General features: G+C 46.6%; 1 protein-coding gene across 1 annotated transcript in view; it reads left to right on the plus strand.

Annotated features, from left to right (window-relative positions):
• SMC3 (structural maintenance of chromosomes 3) overlaps positions 1-25,338 on the plus strand; it is a 1,173,064-nt gene that overhangs the window by 1,079,640 nt on the left and 68,086 nt on the right. The window contains exons 27-28 of the mRNA XM_069611771.1: positions 21,997-22,174; positions 22,360-22,466. Of these exons, the coding sequence (XP_069467872.1) occupies positions 21,997-22,174; positions 22,360-22,466 (285 nt within the window). The remainder of the gene's footprint in view (positions 1-21,996; positions 22,175-22,359; positions 22,467-25,338) is intronic.

Here is a 25,338-nt window from a genome sequence, read left to right on the forward strand (position 1 = left end):
TGGCTTCTTGGCTCATTCAACGTTACCTTATACGATTCATTTTGTTAATTCAACTGTTTTTTAACTGCGACACACTAGAATGAGGCCTTGTCAATTACTGTTCAGCACTGCTATAATGCGTAGTGTAATCATCCATCCTTTACTTGATCAATTGCATAGATGTATATATTGCTGCTTGCCGCAATCTACTCACTAGAACGCATAAAGCTAGCTTCATGATTACTTTGCTGCTTGCGTTTCATGCATCTGTACACGTGTAAAATGACTTAACATCTTCATCAGTTCTATGGCATAAGCTTCGTCACCTTGATCCCAAGATGTCACTTATCCTCGGTACTTTCTTGTTGCCTTATAGAATATGTTAATTCTCTTATATCTGCATCTTTTACACCCATCAATTCAACTCTGTGTGACGTCACCATTCACCTTTGTCGTTTATTTGCTCTGCTTCTTCAGGAATCTCATTTAAACGACTGTCATACTTCTTCGTGTGCAGGTATGGCTTTCTCAATGGGTGATCTTCATTCCTATTGCTTTCTTTGCGGTCTTCTTGCATTGCGAGATCATCAGCTTTATCACACAGAATCAAAATAATATCATCACTATCAGAGCTCCAAGAAACTTTAAGATTTCTGCCATCCACTGTGGAATCCAAGAAAAGATTGATCCAAACTAGCTGTCATCAGCAATGTCTTCAACTTCGTCTATCATCTGACCATGGAGCGTAGTCAGCATGTCTATGGCCTCTGTCAAGGTTCCATTCTCATCATCATGAGAAGGTATGAATGTGCAACATGATTCTCCAATTTTTGCGCACACACCTTCATCCATAGCTGTGATCATATCCAGGACATACCTATTCTGGAGAGTCATCAGTCTTATGGCCCTCAGTTCTTTTTAATTGCGTTGAATCCTTTGATAGCCGTGTTGATCATTGATAGTCGTGTTGATCATGTGTAGCAATTCCCATCTAGTTATCTGTAACCACTTTGTATTTGCTCCAACCTGGATAGCTGGCTTGAAGATCAATGTATACACTGAAGCTGTATGGCTGAACAGTCTGTGCTCATGCGGAACTGCATCAACGGCGTCTATTGTTTTTGCTGATAAGTAGTTCTCTCTCTTCATTCTTCTTAGCAGCTCCAGAGATCTCCTCTTCCTCAGGTGAGCATCTGCTTTCAGGAAACTGTCAAGATTCAGATCACTCTTTGGAATCACCAAAGCTCGAACATGAACATTCACTAGTGAGCAAAGTCCTCCCCAATTCTCTGGCAATTTTATATATGCTCTGGATCCGCAGGCCCAGTAGTGATCCATGATCACTGCTGTCCCAATCATCATTCCTGGTACATCAAAGATTCGTCCATACTCTGATTTCCTCCAATTTTTCTTGTACCATGATTTCGGAAGCACTACTTTGCACTCTCCAATGGAACAATCTACAAGGGTCCTCCAGCATCTTCGACCCAAGCCAGTAATTTAGCAAGTCTCGGCCATAATAGCTTACATCCATTTTGCACTAAGTCAAATGTCTCTTCATAGAATTCAATTATTACCCAGGCTGTGCAGATTACCACTCCTTCCTCCCATCCGTCTGGAGAAAGCACAGATCCCCAGATCTGCATCTGTCCTCTGTTCGTCCATTTCCGAATGTGTTCTTTAGATTTTCCTGGACTGCCAAGATTTTTGTTCACTTCTCTTCTGATTCCAGCTCCTTTTTCCCCAGGCTTGTCATATCGGATCACATGGTTCTTCGTCTGTTTTTTTTGTCACTTGTCTTTGTGTCTTGAACATAATCATTTTCATCTGGATCTGTCCATTCAGTTGCCCATTTGAGATAGGCATCTCGGCCCATGAACTGGCCTCTGGTTCGGCAAAGTGCTACGTGCAACTGACAATGTGCTGTCCAGACATCTATTTCGATGGCTATGAAGATCTTAAACTTCCCCATACTGTGTACGGCAGGAGTGCACACACAAAGCATCCTTCCTTTGAGGTTCTCCTTCCCACTTCCTACATATGCTGATACCAGATGTTATTTCCCCAAGTGTGCTGTGCTGTCAATCATTCAGCTCGAAATTATCCTCTTTGGTACTTCTCTTCGATCTCATTCTTCTCTCGTGACCTTCCATAATTATTTCATGAAGAACTCAGCATAGCTTTTTTGTATTGGACCAATCCTAGGAACATTTATCAGTTGTCTGGGCACGTTCCATTGTACTACTTGAGTAGGAGAACGTTCAGAAAGCTTCATTCTCTCAACATACCTTTTAGGCATAAAAATGTCTTGTAAAATTTCCATGTGTAACCTCCTTTTAGGGACTAACCTGGGGCCATTTGTCACAAGATCAGGTGGGCCTGCATGCATTGCCTGTGTAGGCTCACTTTCTAACAGTTCTTTTCTTTGTATCTCCTGCAAAGCCTGTTTCTGGAATCCAAAAATAATTTCTAAGACCTTTTTTGCATGTGAGCGACTATCGGTTCCTTTTATCTCAGTTTCGGACAATGTGTCATCTTTCTTTGGAACAGGAATGACTGCATAGGGTCTCGGCTGCCTAGTAGTTGCCACGATCATACCCTCTTTATGCTCAGGAAGATTCACTGGAGTCTTAGCTCCGTGCACGTCAATGTAGTATGACGTTTGTACTGTGAGTGAAAGCAATACAATTATGAACAGGATGCAAAAGTAGATTATACACAAATAGGATATTCGGCAGCATCTATATTGTGAACAACGTGAACGTCTTTCTCGGTCAGGCATGACGATATTACTACTAACTACACCCATCTTTATTGCCTAAGGAAGGAAAAACTCAAATTCTAATACTGCAACATTATGTAGCAACATTATGTACTGTTTCTGAAAACTGTCAACTTGACTCAGTGCTTTGTCCTGGCTGATCAAGGACAAGACCTTCAATGTTCTTCTTGCATCAGTCTTCATCAGACGAAATGTAGACGTCTCTTAAGCATGAAGAAAATGATTTCACCAATGTACTTTACACTTTTCTCCAGAAAGTTTCCCTTTAGAATGTTCTCATTTGCTTCACTGTTTAGATAAATTCAATTACCTATATCAGCTCCCAGTCTATGCCTCAAATCTACTTCAGACCAGACGACATGATGAATTTCTTTCAGCATAGAACAAGAGTCTTTCTTTGACCAGCAGTCTCTTGATCTGTCCCTCGAAGGAAAGTTTTACTCAGACCTCAGAGTTTGCTCAGAATACAGACTTACTTGGACTATAATGCCTTCCAAGATCACATTCAGGTCTGCAGTTTCTCAGGTCCCTTAGAAATGTACGCACATCTGTGTACCTTCCAACAAGATGTGGGTATTCCTCAATCAAACGAAAGAACACTACACTAACTAGTCTGTGCGCTTCATCAGTGTTGGAGGCATTTGTGCTCTCCCCACTGTACTCTCCCTGCTGTACTCTGCCAACTGTACAATCTGTTCAGCAGTAAGTATAAGCAATCTTCTTATAACTGGGCCATTTTTAGGATCTTGCAGGAAATCAGGAATGCAATTAGTTCTCCTGACAAGCGAAGGAAATAGGTGCAACACAAACTCGAAATAAGCAAGAATGGTTCGCAGAACGTAGTCATTGGGTAACACCGTAGGCAAATCCAAACAGGAACTCGGTATGGAATGAATCAGGATACTTTACTCTTTCCCAATTGTCAAAACCACGATCAGAATTTATCATATGTTTCTCTTCTTATCAAGGCTTTTGAGAATGCCTCAGTCCATAGTGTATCAAGCACCTGTGGCTTAAGAACAAAGATAGTTTCCTTCACCCTGCAATGAGTGCACAGAGTATTCGAATCAGCTTTTCTCACTCTTTTGAATGGATTAAAAGTGGCCTGAGCAAAGCCACATTCCATTGAACTCTTTGACCTTTCACTTGTCAGCTTCTGCGTCCTTCTTACTCGTCATAGACCTTGTCTGCACATGCTGTGGTTGTTCCCCGAAGCCTGTACTGACTTCCGAGGGGTGCGAGGGCAGTGGGGTTTCTCCAGCATGAATTTTGGCGTTGCCTATGAAAGTCCATATAAGTCTGCCTTCAACTCTGACTGCAGACGGCTTGACATCTTCCACAATGAATGGGCCGTTGAAGCAGGATTCGTCCCACTTCCTTGTATGGTTTCGAATTAAGACCGCATCACCGGGGAATAGTTGGGGGAAGACGTAATTTCTGCGATTCACTTGTTGCAGCATCTCCTTCTGTGTTCTGCACTGCCTCACACCCTTTTTCGACGTAACTGACCTGAAATCACAGAGATACTTGAAGTCATATCACATAATTCCAACCCTAATAAATCTAAATTTGGCTGAGCTTCACTTCTAACTCTGGATGGAGGTTTGAGCGGCGTTCTCATTCGCCTTCCCGTCACAATTTCATGGGGGTTGAGATAGTGGTCAGAACCTGGCTGGTTCCTCAATGCACATAATGCCAGTGGTAGGCAATGCAGCCACCCTTTTTTTCAAGGTAAACTTCAACTTGGCTATTCTTTCTTTAAGCAAGGCGTTGAGCATCTCGCATATCCCATTCCCTTGTGGATGATAAGCCAAAGAAAACTTGTGCTTTATACCAAGCAACAAGCTTATCTGCTCAAATATCTGGTTTACAAAATGAGGACCATTATCTGACCTCATGACTTCACATACTCCCCATCTAGGAAACGCTTCCCTCACTAAAAATTGTGCTGCACTGGTGGAGTCTGGGTGTGTACATGGGCCTGCTTCAATCCCCCTTGAAAAGGGACACACCACTACAATCATGTATCTATATCCATTACATACTTGTATCATGTGACATAGTCAATATGCAAATGCTGAAAAGGGCCATTGGGTCTCGGAATAACCCCCCCTAACTGTGCGCAGTGTATGCCTAGTCGTGAATTTCTGATAGACTATAAAATTTGTCATAAAGATTGCAACATGCTCAAACAGATTTGGTACAATCCTCAGCAATAGTTGCAGCAAGATTCTCCCTAGTTACATGCACGGGGTAGTGTAGCTGTTCCAGCGCCACCCTTAATAAGGCTACAGGCATCACTGGTTTACCAGTGCTGTCTTGTCGCCATAATGCTTCAGAGGGGTTTAAAGAACACCCTCTTTGCGTCCACAATTTCTTTTCCTCTTGAGGTGCTTCCCCCTGGACATCCACTAGCTGTGTTTTTGACAAGCTGTTATAGCCCTCAGATACAGTCATCATGATAACTACTTTTTTAAAAACATCAGGCGTTTCCACATTCATCATCACCTTATCTGTAATTGCTACGCGTTTGGCCTCCACTGCTTGATTTCCCCTTGAGATAAAATCTGCTCCTTTAGTGTGAGCTGCGCATTTAACAACTGCTATGCCCACTGAGAGTTGTAGTGCTTTAATGAGCCTGTCCAATAAAGCTGCGTGCTGCACTGGGGTGCCGTCCGCTCGGAAATAGCCCCTCCTTTTCCAACGTGGCAGCCCTGCGTGCACCGTCGATGTCACATAGGCGGAGTCACTGTATACTGTTAGATCCTGGTCTTCATGATTCTCGAGCATGAGTATCAAAGCCAATAATTCTGCAGCCTGTGCTGAATGAGATGGTAATCGTGTGCTTTACCACAGCGGCACCTGTAAATCTCTGACCGTCATTTTGATCGATCCATGAAGAACCGTCAATGAAAACAATCTCTCCCCCTGCTAAAGCGTTTTCCTTTATTCTAGGGATTTCATCATAGAACTCTTCATTGTTTGCACAATCGTGCACAGGTTCTCCTTCTGTCATTAGCTAAGCTACAAACATGCCAGGATTCACTATTTTGTATCAAACTATTTTAATCTCTGGATTCTATATAACTACCTCATAGGCAGAAGCCCTTTGGGATGTTGGTGTGCCTTTTGGTTTCTCTAAAATAGCAAATAATGCATGCTCAACAAATAACGTCATAGAACATCCCATCACTATGCTTGCAGCCTTCTTTATGGCGAACACGGCGGCAGCTAAAGATTGTTTGCATGGAAAATTACCTCTCATTACTAGGCCTAAAATTCCACTGTAATATGCAAGTGGCTTGTACCCCAAAGTAGTCCTGTGCTTAAGTACTGCTGTCATAAGTGCCATCTGTATGCAAGAACAAAAAGAATTCCTCAGCATAATTAGGAATCCCTAAAACTGGAGCTGTGCAAATTGCTTTTTTCAATTCATCAAACCCTTCTTCCATTTCATCAGTCCACACAATTCTTTCCTGTATTGCCTGTGCTTTCTTTAGAGCCTTATATATGAGCAGTAGTCAAAGACCCATGCTCTGACGTAGTTACATAATCTCAAAAATCTCTGCATGTTTTTTATTGTCTGTGGCTTGGCTGTTTTCAAAATGGCATCAGCTCTTTCAGGAGTAACCTTCTTTCCTTCATGTGAAATAAATTGGCCTATGTACAGCACTTCTTCTTGACAATATTGTAACTTCGAATGGATTGTGTCCTCCAACGTATTCCTCATCTTAGATGTATTCGTACAGCTTTAGCTGCTTTGGAAATTCTTTCTTTGCAGAGGGCGCCGTGCGTCGATGTCGAGTCGAAGTCCCTCGAAGGCCTCCGTCGAGGATGACGTCATCAGATATACAATTAGCACGCGCTGCGCTGTTGGCCTCAGTTCTGTTTTTCCACAGTACGTGTTGCTTCGGAGACTCGGCGCACCTCGATAGTTCTGTGATGCAGTTATTGTGAAGAAGATATTCGAGATGTCCAAATCGTTAACCCCAACTACCCCGCGTTCGGGGTTCAAGAAATGTAAAACCTGCGGTTCCAAAATGTTGATCACGGATCCGCACTGAGAATGTCTGTGGTGCCTCGGCGAAAACCACAACATGGAGGCCTGTACAAAGTGTCAGGCAATGACGGGCAAGGCCTTGCGAGAGAGGAAGGGAAGGCTACAGGTAGGTCGAAAACCCAACCGAAAAAAGCCTCAAGCGTCGACTCGAGAACCCATGAGGAGAAATCTCATTGGCGCGAAAGGTGAAAACATAGGTCTAGGTCCCGAAGTGGTTCCCACCACTCTTCGTCTTTGACAAAAAAGTCTAAAAAGAGACACCACTGGTCCCCTTCCACCTTGTCTTCTGACAAATCCCCCAAGAAAAGGAAATGCCCCACAAAACATTCTTCCTCCGAAGAATGGGAAGTATTTAGAGTTAAAATGATGGATGTTTTTGAAAAGGCTAAGCCTTGGTCCGCGCCTTCCTCGGAAAGCCGGCCGAGAGCGTTACCGTTCCGATACCCGCGCGCCCTCGAGCCCGGGTGATTGAAGCAGAAAAGATCAGGAATCTTCCAGGACCCCGCGTGATAAAGATTGCTCAAGTCAAGTCGACTGCTCGAGGTCATCGACGCCGTCCGGAATCTGACACACCTCAAAGAACGAGCCTTCGAAGAGCGTCTCGATGCCCTCGAAGCCATCTCCGACGACGACTGCTATTTCGTCAACGCCTTCAGTGCCAAAAGTTTCAAAGGTCCCAGTTCAGCCAGAAACTGACAAAATAGCAGCAAAAGAAAAAGCTGCAAAGACTATAAAACCTTCAGCCTCCACTGTAACAGCTCCTCCAGAAAAAATGTATAAACCTCTACCAAGGAAGGAATATTTTAAATCCTTGACTTCAATTTTTGAAGAACAAGAAAGGTCTGAGGACGAGGAAGTTCCGTTTGGTCTAGAGTATGGCACCCCTAATATCCCAGAATGTCTAATTTCTGAGGAAAGCAGAATGAGGGATTTAGTGGAAACCTTGCATAACGCAAGTGGAGTTGACACATCACCTGACACAGAATTTGGCAGACCAGAACCAGGGGAACATGCCGGTCCCTCATACAGACAACTGATGACAAAGGTGGTGGATTATTTAGGATGGGCTACACCACCAACTCAGTTCATCCATGATGACCTGACTGACATATTGGATCATGGCCCCACCGAAGATCCGATTTTACCCTTCCATGTAGCCTTACAAAATAGGGTGGGCAAAAATTGGGAGAACCTGGACTCCTCCTGTGAATAAGTCCCTCACTTCAAAATACCGCCCTTCCAGTAGCAACCCCGGCTATCTGTCCAACACTCTACTCCTGAGTGTCTGGTGCTCCAGGCAGCCACAGCTTCTAATTAGGCGGCGTATCCCTCCGGATAGGGACGACAAGCGTGTGGATGGTTGGCACGCAAGGTATTTTAAGCTGGGAGTATGGCATTAAAATTGGACAACTCCACATGTGCCTTGGCAAAATATTCGTACACTGTGGGAGTGCATTGCAATGCAGCGGAGCACATACCAGAAGGGGAAGAAAGGGGAAGGATTCCTAGCCATCGTTCGAGATGGAAAGGAAGCCATGCAGGAATCCCTTCAGTCTTTATTGGACACTGCAGGTGGCGTGAGCAGGTCCATGGCCACTAGTACAGTGATACGTAGATTTGCATGGTTGCGTAGGTCTGGTTTCGCACCAGACGTGCAAAACCGTCTATTGAACATGCCTTTTGACGGGTCACACCTTTTCGGCAACAAGGCTGACGAAAGCCTTGAGAGTTTGCAGACCTCGAAAGCAACAGCCAAATACTTTAGGAGCTGCTATTAGGCAACCTCAGCCTTTTTCATGCATCAGGACAATCTTGGAGGGAACAATCCTACTGTTATTACTCCTCATATGGAAAGGCGAGAGGAATGGCCAGTCAAAAAGGCCAGAGAAAAACCACTCGTGGTGGACGAGGCAAGCCTGCTAAGCCAGCCCCAGCTGCAGCCACCGCCACAAAACCACTTTGACGACTTGAATCACAAGGCACCTGTAGGAGGCAGGCTGTCGCAGCATCTGCAAGAATGGCAAGCCATTACTTCAGATGTTTGGGCTCTAGAAATAATAGCCCAAGGTTACTGCCTTCCTTTTCTAACGCAACCTCAAAGCAATCCACCGGAGAGACACTCTTTACAGCTTCCAGACCCGCTCCTACAGCAGGAAGTTTTAACCATGCTAGAGAATGGTGCTATAGTACCTGTAGCGGAAAGGAACAAGGGATGGTACTCCCCATATTTTTTTATCCCCAAAAAGGACAGAGGACTGAGATCCATCTTGGACTTAAGAGGCTTGAACAAGCTCCTCAGGAAGGACAAGTTCAAGATGTTTACTCTTTCTCAGATCCTTCAGGCCCTTCAACTTCAGGATTGGTTGGTGTCATTGGACCTTAAGGATGCTTATTTTCATGTGCCAATCCATCTCAAGCACAGAAAATAGCTTAGGTAGGCGGTTGGCGACTCGCATTATCAGTTTCGAGTCCTACCATTTGGGTTGACCTCCGCCCGAGGGTTTTCACCAAGTTGATGGCAGTGGTGGCAGCGCACCTCAGGAGGGGGGGGGATTCACGTCTACCCCTACCTGGCCGATTGGTTGATCAGGGCGCGTTCTGCCGAGCAAGCCCTGAATCATCTGAAAGTCACCTGCCACTTCCTTCACAGACTGGGCTTCTCCCTCAATTTCAAGAAGTCACAAATGACACCTTCCCAACAGATCCAGTACATAGAGGCTGTATCAGACACATCCTTGGGAAAGAGCTTGCCTCCCAAGTCGAGGGCTCAAGACATTCTTCAGATGGTTTCCAAATTCCAAAATGCCCAAAATCTCCAGGCCTACGACTTCTTGAGGTTGCTTGGCCTCATGGCATCCTGCATTTTCCTAGTTCCAGAAGCACGCCTGAGGATGCCCTTCAATGAGCTCTATAGACTCAATGGTCCCAATTCTCAGGACAAACGACGGATCTCCTTCAGATTCCGAACAAGGTTTGGCAGGATCTTCTGTGGTGGACTTGCACAGAGAACATCCTAAAAGGAGAACATTTTTGGCAACCATGGCCAGACATTACAGTAGTGACGGACGCCTCACTCATGGGATGGGGAGCTCATGCCAACGATCTGACAATCAGCGGTCGTTGGTCTCCATCCTAGTCCAAACTACACATCAACCTTTTAGAGCTGAGAGCAAACAGACTAGCGCTGAAGGCTTTTCTGCCATCTGTCGGAGGGGTGGGGGGGAATGTCCTGATAATGATGGACAACACAGTAGCCATGCATTACCTAAACAAATGAGGAGGTGTAGGGTCACTGCCTCTGTGCAGAGAGGCAATGCAGCTCTGGTATTGTGCAATTCAGGAAGGCATCTCCTTATCGGCAGTTCATCTAGCTGTGGAGAAGAATATGATGGCGGACACTCTGAGCAAGCAGAGTACTGTGTCCCACGAGTGGGAACTGACTCAGAAGTCCTTCAGGAGACGGGAACCCCTCAAGTCGACACGGTTGATTCTGGTCGCAAACAGAAGTGCGAAAGGTATTGCTCAAAGGAATTTCCCCCGAGAGGAGCCCTAGGGGATGCGTTTGTGGTGAAGTGGAACTTCCCACTGCTGTACGCGTTCCCTTCCATCCCCGTCATTCCTCAAGTCATCAGGAGGTTAAGACGGTTCAAAAACCACATGATCCTAATTGCGCCGGATTGGGCCAGGAGAACGTGGTACCCCGACCTATACCTATGTCCATCTGCCCTACGTTACGTCTTCCTCAGAGAGAGGGCCTTCTCTCAAAAAAGGAGGGACTGGTACTCAATCCAGAGGTCAGGACTCACAACCTTCATGCTTGGTATCTGAAAGGCTGAGATACAAGGATTGGGACCTTCCGGATGACATCATGGAGGGGTTGCTTTCGGCGAGAAGGCCAGCAACATCATCTTTGTACCGTTGCCGCTGGAAGAGCTTTTGCAACTGGTGCAGGGAAAAGGAATGTTGATCCTTTTCTGTGTCCTTTTCCAGAAATATTATCCCTCCTCTTAACATTGGCACATAAAGGTCTCAATGTTGGGACCGATGAAGGTTATCTTGCAGCGCTTTCTATCTTCAAGCGCTCTTCGGAAGAATGTTCCTATTTTAAAATTCCTTTGATAGTACAAATCATAAAGGGACTCACCAATGTGTTTCCTCCCTCTTCTTTCCAAGTCCCAGTTTTGGACCTTAATCTGGTTCTAAAGTTTTTGATGTGTGCCCCTTTTGAACCTTTGCACACATGTAATTTAAGATTACTAACATTGAAAACTGTTTTCTTGGTTGCTTTAACATCTGCACGAAGAATGAGCGAGTTGCAGGCAGTGTCTTCTGGGCCACCCTATACTGTGTTCCACAAGGACAGAGTTGTATTGAGGGTTAAACCATTGTTCTTACCTAAAGTTGTCTGATTTCCATTTTAATCAGAAGATCATTCTACCCGCGTTCTATCCTCCACCTCATCCCAGCAAGGAGGAGGAAAGATTGCACAGGCTGGACTGGAGAAGAGCTCTAAGCTTTTAAATTTCTAGGCTCTGCAAGCTTAGAGTGGATAATCAGCTTTTCATTGGCTATACCGGAAGGAAGTTGGGTCAATCGGTGTCAAAACAAACCCTATCACGTTGGATTGTGCTTTGCATTTCACGATGCTACAGATTGGCGGGCAAAGATCCACCATAAGGCTTGAGGGCCCGTTTAACCAGAGGCATAGCCTCCTCGACAGCCCTTCAAAGAGGTGTTCCCATAAAATCTAATTGTGAAGCAGCGACTTGGTCTTCGCTGCACACTTTTTCTAAATTCTATAATCTGGATGCTTCCCACTCTAAAGAGCTTGCTTTTGGTAAAGCCGTGCTGTATTCAGCTATATAATATTACAATCTACTCCCTCCTCCAAAGAACTTTTACACTGCTTTGGGAGTCTATTTACGATGAGGAATACGTTGGAGGACACAATCCATTCGAAGAACAAGTTACTTACCAACTGGTAACGTTCTTTCGACTGGATGTTCCTCCAACGTATTCCTCATCACCCTCACATCCTACCCCTCTGTAGATTTGCCGGTGTTCTTACCACTTCAACTCTCGCAAGGCTGACACCTGGCTACCTACACTATCTATACAGCAGAGCAAGAGGGGAAAAACAGAACTGAGGCCAACGGGCACCGCGTGTGCTACTTGTATACCCGATGATGTCACCCTCGACGGAGGCCTTTGAGGGACTTCGACTTGACGCACAGCGCCCTCTGCCGAGAAAACATTTCCGAAGCAGCTAAAGCTGGACAAATACATCTAAGATGAGGAATACGTTGGAGGAACATCCAGTCAAAAGAACGTTACCAGTTGGTAAGTAACTTGTTCTTCTCTTTGTCAACTTTATATCCTTTGTCAGCGAGTGTAATCATCAGCTGAACAGAAACACATCTTCACTCTTCCTCTGTGGTCCGGCAGACTAAAATGTCACCTACGTACTGCAACACAACGCTCTTTAGATCAATATTGCTTAAGTCCATCTGGAGAACTCTATTGAAAATCGATGGAGACTCTCAATACCCCTGTGGTAAACGAGTGCTTTTCTGACGAGTTTGTCTGAACGTAAATGACTTCAGATCCTGCGAGTCTTTGTGTAATGGGATTGAGAAAAAGCATTTTTCAAATCAATCACCATGAAATATCGTGCCTCAACAGGTATATTACATAAGATCGTAGACGGGTTAGAAACTAGAGGGAAATCGGCCTCTACAATTTGGTGTTTCGGCCTAAGATCTTGAATTAAACGCCACAACTCCCTCCTCCCCCCCTCCTTCGATTTCTTGATAGGGTACACTGCAGTATTACATGGTGACTCTGACGTCACTGAGATGCCCTGATCCAGCATGGCGGAAATAGTCTTTAAAAATACACCTTCATCTGCCTCTCGAGACATAGAATAGTGTCGTGCTCAAGGTAAAATTGATCCTGGTTTCAATGTTATCTTTACTTCTCCAACCCCCTTGAGCAGGCCTACGTCATAGGGGCCTGTGGTCCACAATGAAACAGGTACTTTTGCCATATCTTCATCAAAATATTCAGCACGTTTTTGTGCTATCACATTCTTCTGAGGAACTTCTCTTTTAATTGTTCTCACCCAATAAGTAATGCTCATTTAAAATATTACATAGTCATCCGATGAATGATCTCCAAAAATATCGTCGTCAGTAGTCTGTAACCTTCCCTGATGGCTTTTGCTACACACCATCGTCTGCCTTCTTCATCATTTCCTTCAAGGATGTGGGGTGCGGAAGAGAGATTCCGCTTTACGGGTCAGAGAAAAGAAGTTGGCGAGAACCCGGGGATCGGAATTGGGTGAGCACAGAGGTTTGTTACGGTCACATACCCGTCTGACTGAGGGATTGGCTGTGATGGGTCCGTGCCTGGGGCGATGACTGGAGGGAGAGTGAGACGAGAACTCCTAGCAAAAAGGGAGACTGAGTTAGACCAAGAAAATGTGGCAAAGCTTGAGCATAGTAGGACGATTGAAGGCACTCGCAAAGTGTTGGCTCCCGAAGGGGTAGTGACACGCTGCTCCGTATATTGCACCTGCGGATATCCCCGTCTGGGAACTGCGCTGGAGGAGACAGGAAGTGAAAGTCCAAGCCAGGAACAACTGAAACGGTACGAATCCCTTCCCACTCCATCTTGGGAGTAATGCAGCTAACTGAATGAATCCTTCTCCATCTCCTCCACAGAGTCCATTGCTGAATCAGGGGTGTGACACGAGGTCCCTAAGAACCCTGCTGCAACACTGCTCTTCTTACTTTCTGTCCTCCTGGAGTACGTTTGGAAGATCTTCAAACGATATGCCGCCTCCTTCCTACCGTCAGCCTTCCCGCTCCACAGCACGAGTCCTACAGAGGTTGGTCCCAGACCTTCGGTGGAGGCTCGCAGCGCCGTCGCCGCCCGTAAGGAAAGCCACAAACAACCAAGCAGGCCTGATTTAGCCCAGGCTCCCCCACTTTCTCACTCCAGTGAGAGGCCGTCTGTCAAATTTCGTTGATGCTTGGAAAGTCATCACCACAGACTAATGGGTGCTGGACATTCTGCAAAGGGGGCACACGCTGGAGTTTGAACGCAAATGCCCTCATATTCCACCTGTAACAAGGAAAGGAACACACTGCCCAGCTGCTCTGTGAAGTGTGTTCCATGCTAACAAAGGATGCAATAGAGCCCGTCCCGCTGCGCCTCTGGGACTCTGGAGCTTACTCCAGATACTTTCTGGTCCGAAAGAAGTCTGGGGAGGAAGCTGGCGCCCAATCCTGGACTTAAAATGCCTCAACAAACACCTAAGGTCCCAAAAATTCAACGTTGCAGCAAGTGCTCGGCCAACTGGAGGAAGGGTATTTCATGATTGCTCTCGATCTAGTAGATGCCTACTTTCACTTCCCCATTCACCCAAAACATCGGAAATAGTGCTGGAAAATCACTACCAGTTAAAGGTGCTGCCCTTTGGGCTGAAGTCGGCTCCAAGAGTGTTCACAAAGTTCTTGGCCCCGGTGACCGTGCATCTATGTCTCAAGGGCATACATGTCACCTGTACCTGGACTGGCTCATCCAGGCACATTCTTGGAGCCTGGCAGTGCAGCACACACAGGAAACCATACACCTACTTACGGAGCTTGGATTCTCTATCAATTATCCGAAATCCTGCATAACGCCATAAGAGGACATTCTGTTTCTGGGGGCACATCTCGACACAGTGACGTTTCTAGCTTTCGCCTCGGAGGACCGAGTGTGTGCCATCCCGCAGAAGGTGCATTGTCTATCCACCATCAGATCAGCAACCACCTGGTAATCAAATTGCTGAGGGGCATGATCTTGTCCGGCATACACCTGATCGTGTTCTGCAGGCTGCAGATGAGGCCGCTTCTGGAGTTTCTGGACTGCAGGTGGCGCCAAGCCACTGGCATTTGGACAGACAAGTTGACGCTCAACCTAGAATTCAGGAAATCCATCCAATTCTGGGGAGTGCGCGCTCACCCTGTTAAGGGTTTGCCATTCCAGCCCCCTCCCTTCCAGGCAACAGTCACCACGTATGCCTTGCTTGACTGATGGGGGCCCTTACTGGTCAGTCTCAAGCCAGAGACCTTTGGCTGCCGGAGAAGGGTCTACACATAAATGTGCTGGAGCTTCGGGTCATGTTCTGGGCCCTGAAGTCGTTCTTGCTGCTGCTGCAGGGTCGAGTGGTGAGGATTTTCACGGACACCACCACTGCTATATTCTACATCAGGAAGAAAGGACGGGAGCCGATCCGATGCTGTCGTTGGAGGCACAAACCCTATGGCACTGGATGATCCTTCAGAACATGTTCCTTGTACCTTTTCGCCTAGTAGGCATAACGGATGCCCTCAGCATGGAGCTTAGGTCCGATCACGAAGGGGAATTGCAGCAGAACCAATGGGCTTTTCCTCCGATTCCCCCTCCTGCTAAGGGTCAACAGCATGTTGATGTGATGCCTCTGCAAGATGATACTCGTCACCCCAGCATGGCCAAGCCAGATATAGTACCCAGATCTGCTCCACCTATCGGTAGTGCCGGCCATCAGGCTGCCTCCTCTTCACAACCTGCTCTCCAGGGAAAACGGAATCATCCTACATCACGATCCAACATCAATCAACCTTACGGACTGGCTCCTGCAGCCTTGGAGTTTGGCCATTACGACCTTCCGTGGGAGTGGAAAGCGTTCTCGCCAAGGCCATAGCACCCTCTACATCGTGCTATGGTCACAAATGGAAACGCTTCACAGTGTGGTGCAGGGCATCGCACTGCTGCATGTCTCTGCTCTTCTGCTCTTGCCGTTCCTGCTCTCACTGGCCAAGTCTGGTTTGGCCCACGCCTCCATCAAGGTGCATCTGGTGGCTATTTCACAGTACACTCGTTCACCTACAAAGCCATTGCTATGGCCCCACATGCAGGTCAAAGAATTCATGAAATGTCTTACCCCCCAGTGACAGTTCCAGCCCCGGCGTGGGAGCTCAACGTTGTTCTCACGAAGCTCATGGGACCTCCATTTGAGCCTTTATATCGTGCTCCTCAAGTTTCTTTTAATGGAAGGCCTGCGTTCCTGGTAGAGATCACTTCGGCCAGGCCGATCGTGGGAATTCAGCCTATTTCCTGCAAAGCCCCTTACTTAGCGTTGCAACCTACTAGGGTGGTCCTCCGCACTCACACCACCTTCATGCCGAAAGTCCCATCTGAGTTCCACCTCAACGAACCTTTGGTACTTGCAGTCTTCTTCCCGAATACAGTTTCGGCTGCTAAACGATCACTGCATACACTGGACGTAGCTTGTATCTTAAAGTTCTGTGTGGCCTGTTCGAGAGATTTCCGGAAGACTTCTCAACTCTTTGTGAACTTTGGTCCTGTGAATCAGGGGAATGCCCTGTCCAAGGTCTCCCTATCCAGGTGGCTCTCTGGCTGCATCATGCACTGTAATTGTCTGGCCGACAGACCCCTTCCAGGCCGGCTGAGAGCCCACTCCACCAAAGCCATTGCTGCTACGACGGCATTCCTCTGGGGTTCCCCTCGTGGACATTTGCAGGGCTACTACGTGGAGGTCGACGCACACCTTCACGAAATTCTACTGTGCCAACAGGGATTCCATGGAGGAGTCCATAGTCTGCCAAGCAATGATGCACAACCTGTTTGCTTGCAGTGAATCAGTTCCAGGGTAAGCTTTGCACTTCTGTTGAGCCTTGCCATCTCCTGTGGTTGTGTATATGTTACTGCTGTATAACTGTGTTCAGACGCCATGCTGGAGAAGTGACAAGTTACTTGCCTGTAAGTTTTGTTCTCCAGCATGGGTCTGGCATGAATTCACATGGGAACCCTCCCTCCGTCCCCGCTGTGGTGCTTCTGGGTTCATACCTGCACCTCGCATGCTTTTAGTCTGAAGATGGCTGCCGGGGGCGGGGTCTCAGGAAGACGACAGCCATTGGATGGGTGCAATATCACTCTGTTAGGGAGAATGTTCATTTCTGTGCCAATTCCCTTTAACCTTGGAGACCCCCAGCTCTTTTGCTGGGCTCAGGGCTTTGTAAATTTGACTCCTGAGTGAGTGGGACCTTTTTTCTGCTCTCTCGTGTTTTACTGACTATGATTTTCTATGTTCCTTACTGTTTTATGGAGTCTGGTAAACTCCATAGGCATCTGCTTTTGCATTGTGGCACATTGCACAAAAGGTGCTGTGTCACTGAGACGTCCTTTGGACATCTCTTAATGTTTAACTACATTTTCTTGGGTGAACTACTGTTCCCACGAATAGTCAGATGACCCCGGTCTTACTTAGCTTTACTTTATGGGTCCAGCACACACCACCCTAGGTGGAGTGCTGGGGGGGGGGGGGGTCCTAGTAATTCCTTTAACCAATTCCTCATGCGACATTTTGTTACACTAACTCACTTGAATGGCTGGTGGCAGTGGTTTCTTTTTTTTACTACCTAGTGACATGCATCTACAGGCTGATACCTCAGCTGCAGTGCTGAACACAAGGGTGACCATTTTCCCAAAATGGTTCCGGTCTTCTTTTTTCACCTGTTCTTGTTAGTTCGGTTCTCCTAGGCTTTTACTCTTTTGTTTGCATCAGATTTGAGTCCTTTGTGTAGTTTGCCTTGGCGGGCTTCAGCCCTGAATCCCGCCCAGGCTCCAGTGTATCTGGAAAGGCAGGAAGTGAGGGAGTGTCCCGAAACTTCCCTGTCCTTTGTCTCTAGGTGTGCCTGAGTGAAACCAGTTCCTATTGGCCGGCTGGCTGTCATAAACACCCTGCTGTGTGATTGACAGCCCAGGGCTTTGAATGAATGGGAACTTGCATAAAAAAGCAAGGTTTTTGAGACTAGAAGTAGAGTCGACCACTGAAGAATAGAATCTAAAGCAGAGGACGAGAGAAGGAGCCAGCAGCACCCTCCTGGACTGCTAAATGCCCGGTGAAGCCCTGCAGCTGTGCTGCCCCCGTTTTCGAATTGACAGGGAAGACCCACAAAGGATGACTTCCTCCCTTAGGCTGGTGGGACCAACTAGCCTCGAGACATATTCTATTTTGGCGCAACCCCTGACTTGCTGTGACTTTCCAAGGCTGCAGGAGCCGAATACCCAGGATACCTCGACCACTTGTGAGTGCATTGCCTTCCGAATCCGGACAAATCTTCATAGGCATCCAGAGTACCATACAGAAGCACGGAATCCACATCCAGAGTTCCCTCACTAGAGTCCAGGACCGAGGGATCAAAGAAATCCTAACCAGAGCCTTTAGTTCTTTATTGGTGCTGAGGAAAAGGTGCCAAAACCACAAAGAGCCGATGAACCGACAGAAATCCATTGCTGCCGAGTCCCTCTCTTGAGTGCTGCCGCAGGAGCCCGCCCGACGTCCTCCCTTTCGTCACCACGACCAAGGACTAGGAGCAAGGGTCTACTGCATTGCATTGTAAATGCAACCAGTTGGAACACTTTCTTCATTTTCAAGGTACTATGGGGTTTGGGGTATTTTATGCTTTTGCCATTTGGGGTGCTTCCTACCTTTTGGGAGTGCGTTTTAACCCAACACCAAGTCCACCTCAACTTACGTGCATTGGCCTTACAGCGTGTGCTTTCTAAATGTGACTCCTTGAATTGCTGTGATTTCTCTTTTGAACACTGACTATTTAAGAACATTTTTCTAAGAAGAAGAGCATCAGAACTTTGACTTTGTCCATTCACCTTGGCTGTCCTGGCTCCCTAAAGGCCTCCTTCTGAACGTATTGGCTTTGGCAGTGCTTGTTCCCTTACATGTCTTAAATGTTGAATACTTTAATGCTGGTATAATTGACTGCCTGCATCCCTTTGGGAGAATCTAACTGTTCTGATCTAACCCTAGCCTATCCTTCTGAAAAACTCAATAGTGCAAAGGTGATAGTATATAAATGCTATACTGACCTCAAATGACATCACCTCTGGGTAACAGATGAATGAATTACTCACCTGCTTTATTGTTCACTGTTTGTTTGAATTGAATCCTACTTTGGGATTAAAGTTACATCTAATTACTGCTTTTACCGAACGGACTCAGTCTTCTGTGATTGGATAATGGGAGTAAGGCAGTATTCAAGCATTTAAAGCGATACTGCTTTTCTTACCCAGGATTCCCGGCCTGACGACAGGGAATATTAATGAGCATGTGAATCCATGCCAGACCCATGCTGGAGAACAACAGTTACAGGTAAGTAACGTGTTCCTTCACTTATACAGATGATATCTGCATTTCAATTGCAGCAAAGAACGACTCCCCTGGTGCACTTTTTCCACCATATCCATAAGGTGGAAGACTGGGGCCATAATCAGGCTTTGAGTTGCTATTTCAAAGTAGATCATTTCCTGGTGGAGAGTCTTTAGCATCAAAACCTTCTATGAACTGACACATTCCTGAAGGCCTAAGGTCTCATTCGACTAGAGGTCAGGCTATTCCTGTGCTGCTTGAAGGGGTTCAATTGCTAGACATTAGTCCAGTCAGGTGAAGACTTGGCAGCCTTGTGACATGTTGATGAAACAAGGAGGCTTTGGTTGAATGTTCTGCTGTAAGGCGGTTTCACTTGCTCTTCCAGTGTCAAACCAGAAGATGGCGAGGGCGTCTTTAAATTTAAAAAAAAATGTGGATTTTCTTTTTGATTGAGAATGTATACTTAGTCCTAAATATTTCTTGTTGCCCCGCCTGCCTACTGTTAGGGAGAATTCTCTATTAAGGCTAATTTCCCAAACCTAGTGAGTTCTCCAACAGCTTTGCTGGTTTTTTGGGGTTTATTTTTTTTTTCTCCTGCTAAGAGTGAGACTCTTTTTCTCCCACTCTTAGACATGATTTGAGATATCCTTTGACTTTGTAATGTGCTTTATGGGCTATGGGGTCTTTTTACTCCATAGGGTTTCATGTGGTTTTTGGTAAGTGTTACACAGCACCCTCAGTGCAGTAACACATGGGTGTCATAGTGACCCCCAAACATAGACTCCATACCCTGGGACTGACTACTGTCTCCCAGGGCATGTAAAGTCACCATTGACTTTACTAGTCTTAAAATGGGAACAGAACCAGTACAAACCATCATATTGTGGAAGTACTGGTAGGGGAAATTAGATTGCCCCTGGGTCTGTTTTTCGAGGGGGCACTGTGCAGTCCCCCCTCATCGAGTTTCTGGCTGGTGGCAGTGGTTACCACGTGAAATATTCCACCAGAATATTTTCTATGGGATTTTCCCATTCATTTTAAACGCACCACTTTTTGGTGCAATGTTAAAGATACTGCTGGGTTATTTATTTAATATTTATACCCCGGTTGGGTATTTTTGCCAGAACTCGGTTTTAAAATGGCGTTTGTGTTCGCCTGTGTAACTCCAACCCAAGGCGAGCCCTTTGTTCCACTTTTTGGCGGGCTTCTACACAGAAGCCTCCAAAAGTGGTGCCACTCTGTCTGGGTCTACAGGATGTGTGGGAGGGGGGGGGGTTTAGGCACCCTGGACTGAGTTGCCTCGGCAACTCAAGTCGCACTCTTGTGTGATTGGCCCAGTGGTGAGCCGCCCGGCTCACCACTTAGCATGTTTGAGTGACAGCTAGGACTGATGAATGGGGGTTTTCTGCATAAAAGCAGGGCTTTGGGGACTGGAACTTCAGACGTCGCCACAGGACCTAAAGAATCCAAGGAGGGAGAAGCTGAGCCGACCTGCAACGACGACCTGCAACGACGACACCACCGGTGGAGCCCTGCTGAACCGTCTCAACGCTTTTCCCGACGACAGAGAAGATCTTCATTCCGTAGAGTCTTCTTCCTTTGACTGGTGGGGATAACCAGTTTGCCCCCCTTTTCGCCTTCCCGGATCATCTTGTGGCCGCCTTACCTCTGCCAAGCACCCCGGCAACCGGGATACCACGATTTACCACTACGGCGAATAAAAGGGTAGTACCTTTTAACCGGAGAACTCCGCGGCTGGTTTCTTCCCTGGCAGTGCAACGACCTTCAGCTTTCCTCCACGTCGAGATCTTCTCTTCCTCTGGACGATGCTGCGACTTGCACCCGCTGCCAGGAACAACTGCCCCCACTGGAGGTACTGTGTCCGCCTAGCCTCCCTTGCAACGGTCTGTACGGGGTGTCTATTAAATCCTCGACTTACTACCTGGGCTGACCCTAGGCTGGCTAACTGAACTTTTCTGAGCTGAACTAATTCCTTTTTGAACTCCCTGCAAGACTTTTTTGAGCCTCTTAAACTGTGTGATCTTGGGCGCATTGGTGCTCTGCTCTCTCGAAGAGGGAGCCTGGCCTCTGAACATTTTTCTCACAAGTAGACTTTGACTTTCCTGCCTTGCTGGGTGCTTCTAAAGTATTAGTGTTGTGTGCTTTTCCAATTACTGCCTTTTCCCTCCCTTCTTTGATAACTTATTGGAGTGCCATCTTCAGTTAAGCGCTCACCTCTGTCTGAAAATAAGTGGTGTTAACTAAGACTTGTCTAATAAGGAATAAGGGATGTATATATAATAATATTGTTTTGAACTTGCTTATAATAATAGTGCTGGAGTGTTTCTATAAGTGTGTCTTCAAATAAATAATTATATACTTTGATACCAAAGCTCTGGTCAGTGTTTGCTTGTGCTACTGTATTTTGGTACCTATCTTGTATACTCTATATACTGTCTAACTCTTCTTGAGAGAAGTCTGGCTGCTCAGCCACAGCTACCAGGTAAATCTGGGTGATACAGACTGCTACCAATTGGGTTTACTGCCAACACCTGTAGTCTTAAGCCTTTTGCAGTGGTCCCTAAGGGAACTGCACAGGTTTCTGCCTAACACCTACCCCTCGAAAAGATTGCTCATAAATTGTCTTTTTGTCATGGGGAGGGTCTACCGTTCCTCAATGTCTTTGACCGAGACAAAGATGGTGAAACTGAGGTCAAAGAGCTCATGTGGCTATTAGTAGTTACTGAGGATGTCGCTTCAGGCATGAGAGGCACCACTGACTTCATGAAGAAGTCTCTAAGGAACCATATAATGCACCTTTGTGGCTGTGAGAAAGATTTCTGAACCAGTCTGTGTTGAATGACATTCCAAGAGATGGGGAAGGAATCTGTGGGAAGTATATCATGTCAATCAGCAACAATATTAACAAAGGTAAGTAATTTGTTCTCTTTTTCACAGGTATCATTTACCGGAAAACAGGCTGAAATGAGGGAAATGCAGCAGCTTTCAGGAGGACAGAAATCTTTAGTGGCCCTTGCACTTATATTTGCCATCCAGAAATGCGATCCAGCTCCCTTCTACCTGTTTGATGAAATTGACCAAGCTTTGGACGCACAGCATAGAAAAGCAGTTTCAGGTATTTTCCTTTCTATATTTGAGACATTCAAAGAAAATTGTTTTGTTGTGTTTGAACATTGAAAACAGTAGTGCTATGTGAGCATGGATGTATTATCCATGTATTCCATGTTGATAAAATAAACAATATAATTGTTAAGGAATATTTTTTAATATTCCCTGCTCATAAGATTCTTTTTATTACAGATATGATCCTTGAACTTGCAGGACATGCCCAGTTTATTACAACTACCTTTAGGCCAGAGCTACTGGAATCGGCTGATAAGTTCTACGGTGTGAAGTTTAGAAATAAGGTAGCTATTTTAAGTATTCAAACAGAATATACAATGTATATTAAACAAATGTGATGTTATGCCTCGTGTATGGTATTATGCACACATGCATAGCTCCTGGTGTCTTGAACATACAATCTATGATTCTACAGGACTCTGGGGACATGGCAAAAAGGCGCAAGCAAGCGATGGGAGTACCCAGTGCTGTGGCACTAAAGACTCTAATCTGATATCTTTGTGAATCTCATCAATCATGAATGCAACCGTGTTTTGGTGAAGCAATACTGCACTCTGGTTGTGCCACCTGGAGTGTGCCTCGCCCCCACTTGATCCCAAAGAGCCTGCTCAGGTGATGCCCGAATCCCACCACAAACATTTGGAATTTCCAGACGGCGGCCAAGCACATCCCAGACCGAGGGCACATTACCATGGCCTTATTGAAACCATGGGTGCGTGTGTCTGGCACACTGAGGCCTTGAGGAGGACATTTATGCCCTCTCTGGGCCTTTACATATGCTGCTTACTATTGCAACAGATAGAGAATTGGCACTGTGCTATCCTGAGCATCCCCATTTTCTGACTGTCCGGAGATTTGCTGTCCCTCTTTACCCAGACCACGACTTGGCCAAGTCTACCATCTCTGCCAGTCTTTTTCATTCAAGACCCGCAAGCACTGCCACCGTAGGTTTATGGCGCTTTTGGAAGAGGGTACCGGGTCTTCAAGACTCAGCCTCACTCCGTTGTTATGCATCTGCCAGGCACAGCAGACCCCTAGAGCGCACTCCCCCTTCAAAGAGGTTGAGGTCCCACAAAGAGTCTTCCCAGGGGAAGAAAGCAAAAAAGGGACATGGACAACACGCTCGGGCTGCCCCCTAGTCAACTGTCGTTGACGTCCTTGTCTCTGCCTACGGTCACCTCGTTGACCGCTTAGGCGCCTAAAACACTGCCATAAACTGTTTTGTCATGCAAACACTAATCGGATAAATGAAGCACCTCCACTAATACAAGTCCTTCATCCACGCCATCATCCTCGACAATGCTATTGATGACCCATAGTTGACCTAGATCCTTGTGGAAGGTCCCGTTGATCACCTTGTTGACAACCAAGGCAACTCTTTCTGGCATATCCACCACTTCCTCAACGACCAAATCATTGTCTACATCAATGACTAAGTCTGCTACCATACCAACTCCATTTCCAAGCACATTTGCATCGGCGACGACGCCTAGTCAAAGGCCATTGGTCTCCACTTTCCTGAAGGGAATCAATGTGGACATGGATGTTATGTCGGCATTGGCCGAACTTCCCAGACCAACTCCTGCTCAGCCACTGTTTTCTTTAGCTCCAAATGTACCGCCTGCAGTCCCCTGTCCATCCATTGCTCCCCCAGAGAAATTATTACAGCAGGGTGCGAATTCAGACATGGAGATGGACAAACCAGAAGTCCCCCCCACCCCCCGAGAAGAGAGGAACCTGTGTCTCCTCTGGTGAATATGCCTCCGCCAGCCCCACCAAATCAAGGCCTTCCCATGCCAAAAGGCCCTCCACTTCCGGGGACCCCTGTTCCAAGGAGCAGCCTCACTGTTCCTACATTGGTTCCTTCACCGTCTGTCTCCAGGGATGTGTCAATGGACATAATTTCCACATTGCAAACATTAGTTTCAGATCTCCAAAAACGGCTTCCTGCCACACCGTTGCCTTCTACATTGCCACCTGATAGGTTCCCCGGAAGGAAAGGTGTCATTCCAATGCCACCCTCCGGTTCTCCTGCGATGGTGCCACTGTTACCACCTATTGCTCTAACGGATACTGACTCTGACACTGACTACCCATCGAATGGTGAAGATCTAGTAGCAGGTGACTGAGCCAGCAGACCTACCAGCAAGAGATTCGCCCCCAGACGAAATTGGTTAATTTCTTGCCCTTCTATCACGAGCAGTAAAGCTTTTTGACAGTCTTCCTGAACAGCAGAAATTAGAGGGATTTTGGTACCAATGGTGGGGAGCTGCCCTAATATCAATGGTGGCCATTCCAGTACTGGAGGATATTTGAGAAGACTGGCTCCTAGTAATGAGAAACCCTTTCTCAGCGCCTCCCAAGAAGGACTGCTTCGATTAAAAAAAAAAATACACAGTGCCAGAGTCAGCACCCAAATGCCTGCGCACACATTGTCCTGCACTCAGTTGTCGCTGCAGCTGCCGGCAAGCATTCTGCCAATCATGCCTCTCCCTGTATGGTACCTCCAGACAAGGATGGCAAACAGCTGGACAAGGGTCATATCTACAGTCGCCCCGACCATCAAATCGGCTAACTCGCTTACTGTTCTCTCCCGCTACAATCGTGAACTCTTTTTCAAGCTTGGACCAATACTAGACTTCCTCCCAGATGTCAAGTGGGATGAAGCGCTTATGCTGTTACACAAATGTGAGGCAGCATCAGACCACACCATTTCGTTTGTCTGGGACATAACGGATACAGGGTTCTACTAAATGGGTAATGGAGCAGTGCTGCGCCGCCAAGGGTGGTTAAAAGCCACCAATCTCAGACCTGAGGTCCAATCAAAGGTGGTAGATCTGCCTTTTGACTGCACCAAACGTTTTGGGAAAAAAAGGTTGACGAGACCCTGCAGACCATCAAGGCTGACACTGAGAAGGCCCATTTCCTGGGCACTCTGCAACAGCGCCACCAGTCCTTTCATTCCAGTAAAGCAAGGTTCTCACAGACTTTGAGGGACTACATGTCGTCTTAACGCCCACAGGCAGCATGCACCAGCACCACCAAGGAGGGGTATAAAGGTAGTTCTCAACCCTACCGAGGAAACCAGCGACAGCGCAGAGCTTCCTCTAGAAGTCAACTCCCAAAGCAGATCGGACCAGGCCACAGTTACGACTC

Source organism: Ambystoma mexicanum, chromosome 8 (genome assembly GCF_040938575.1).
Source record: "Ambystoma mexicanum isolate Mex_15411 chromosome 8, UKY_AmexF1_1, whole genome shotgun sequence".
Classification (NCBI taxonomy): domain Eukaryota; kingdom Metazoa; phylum Chordata; class Amphibia; order Caudata; family Ambystomatidae; genus Ambystoma; species Ambystoma mexicanum.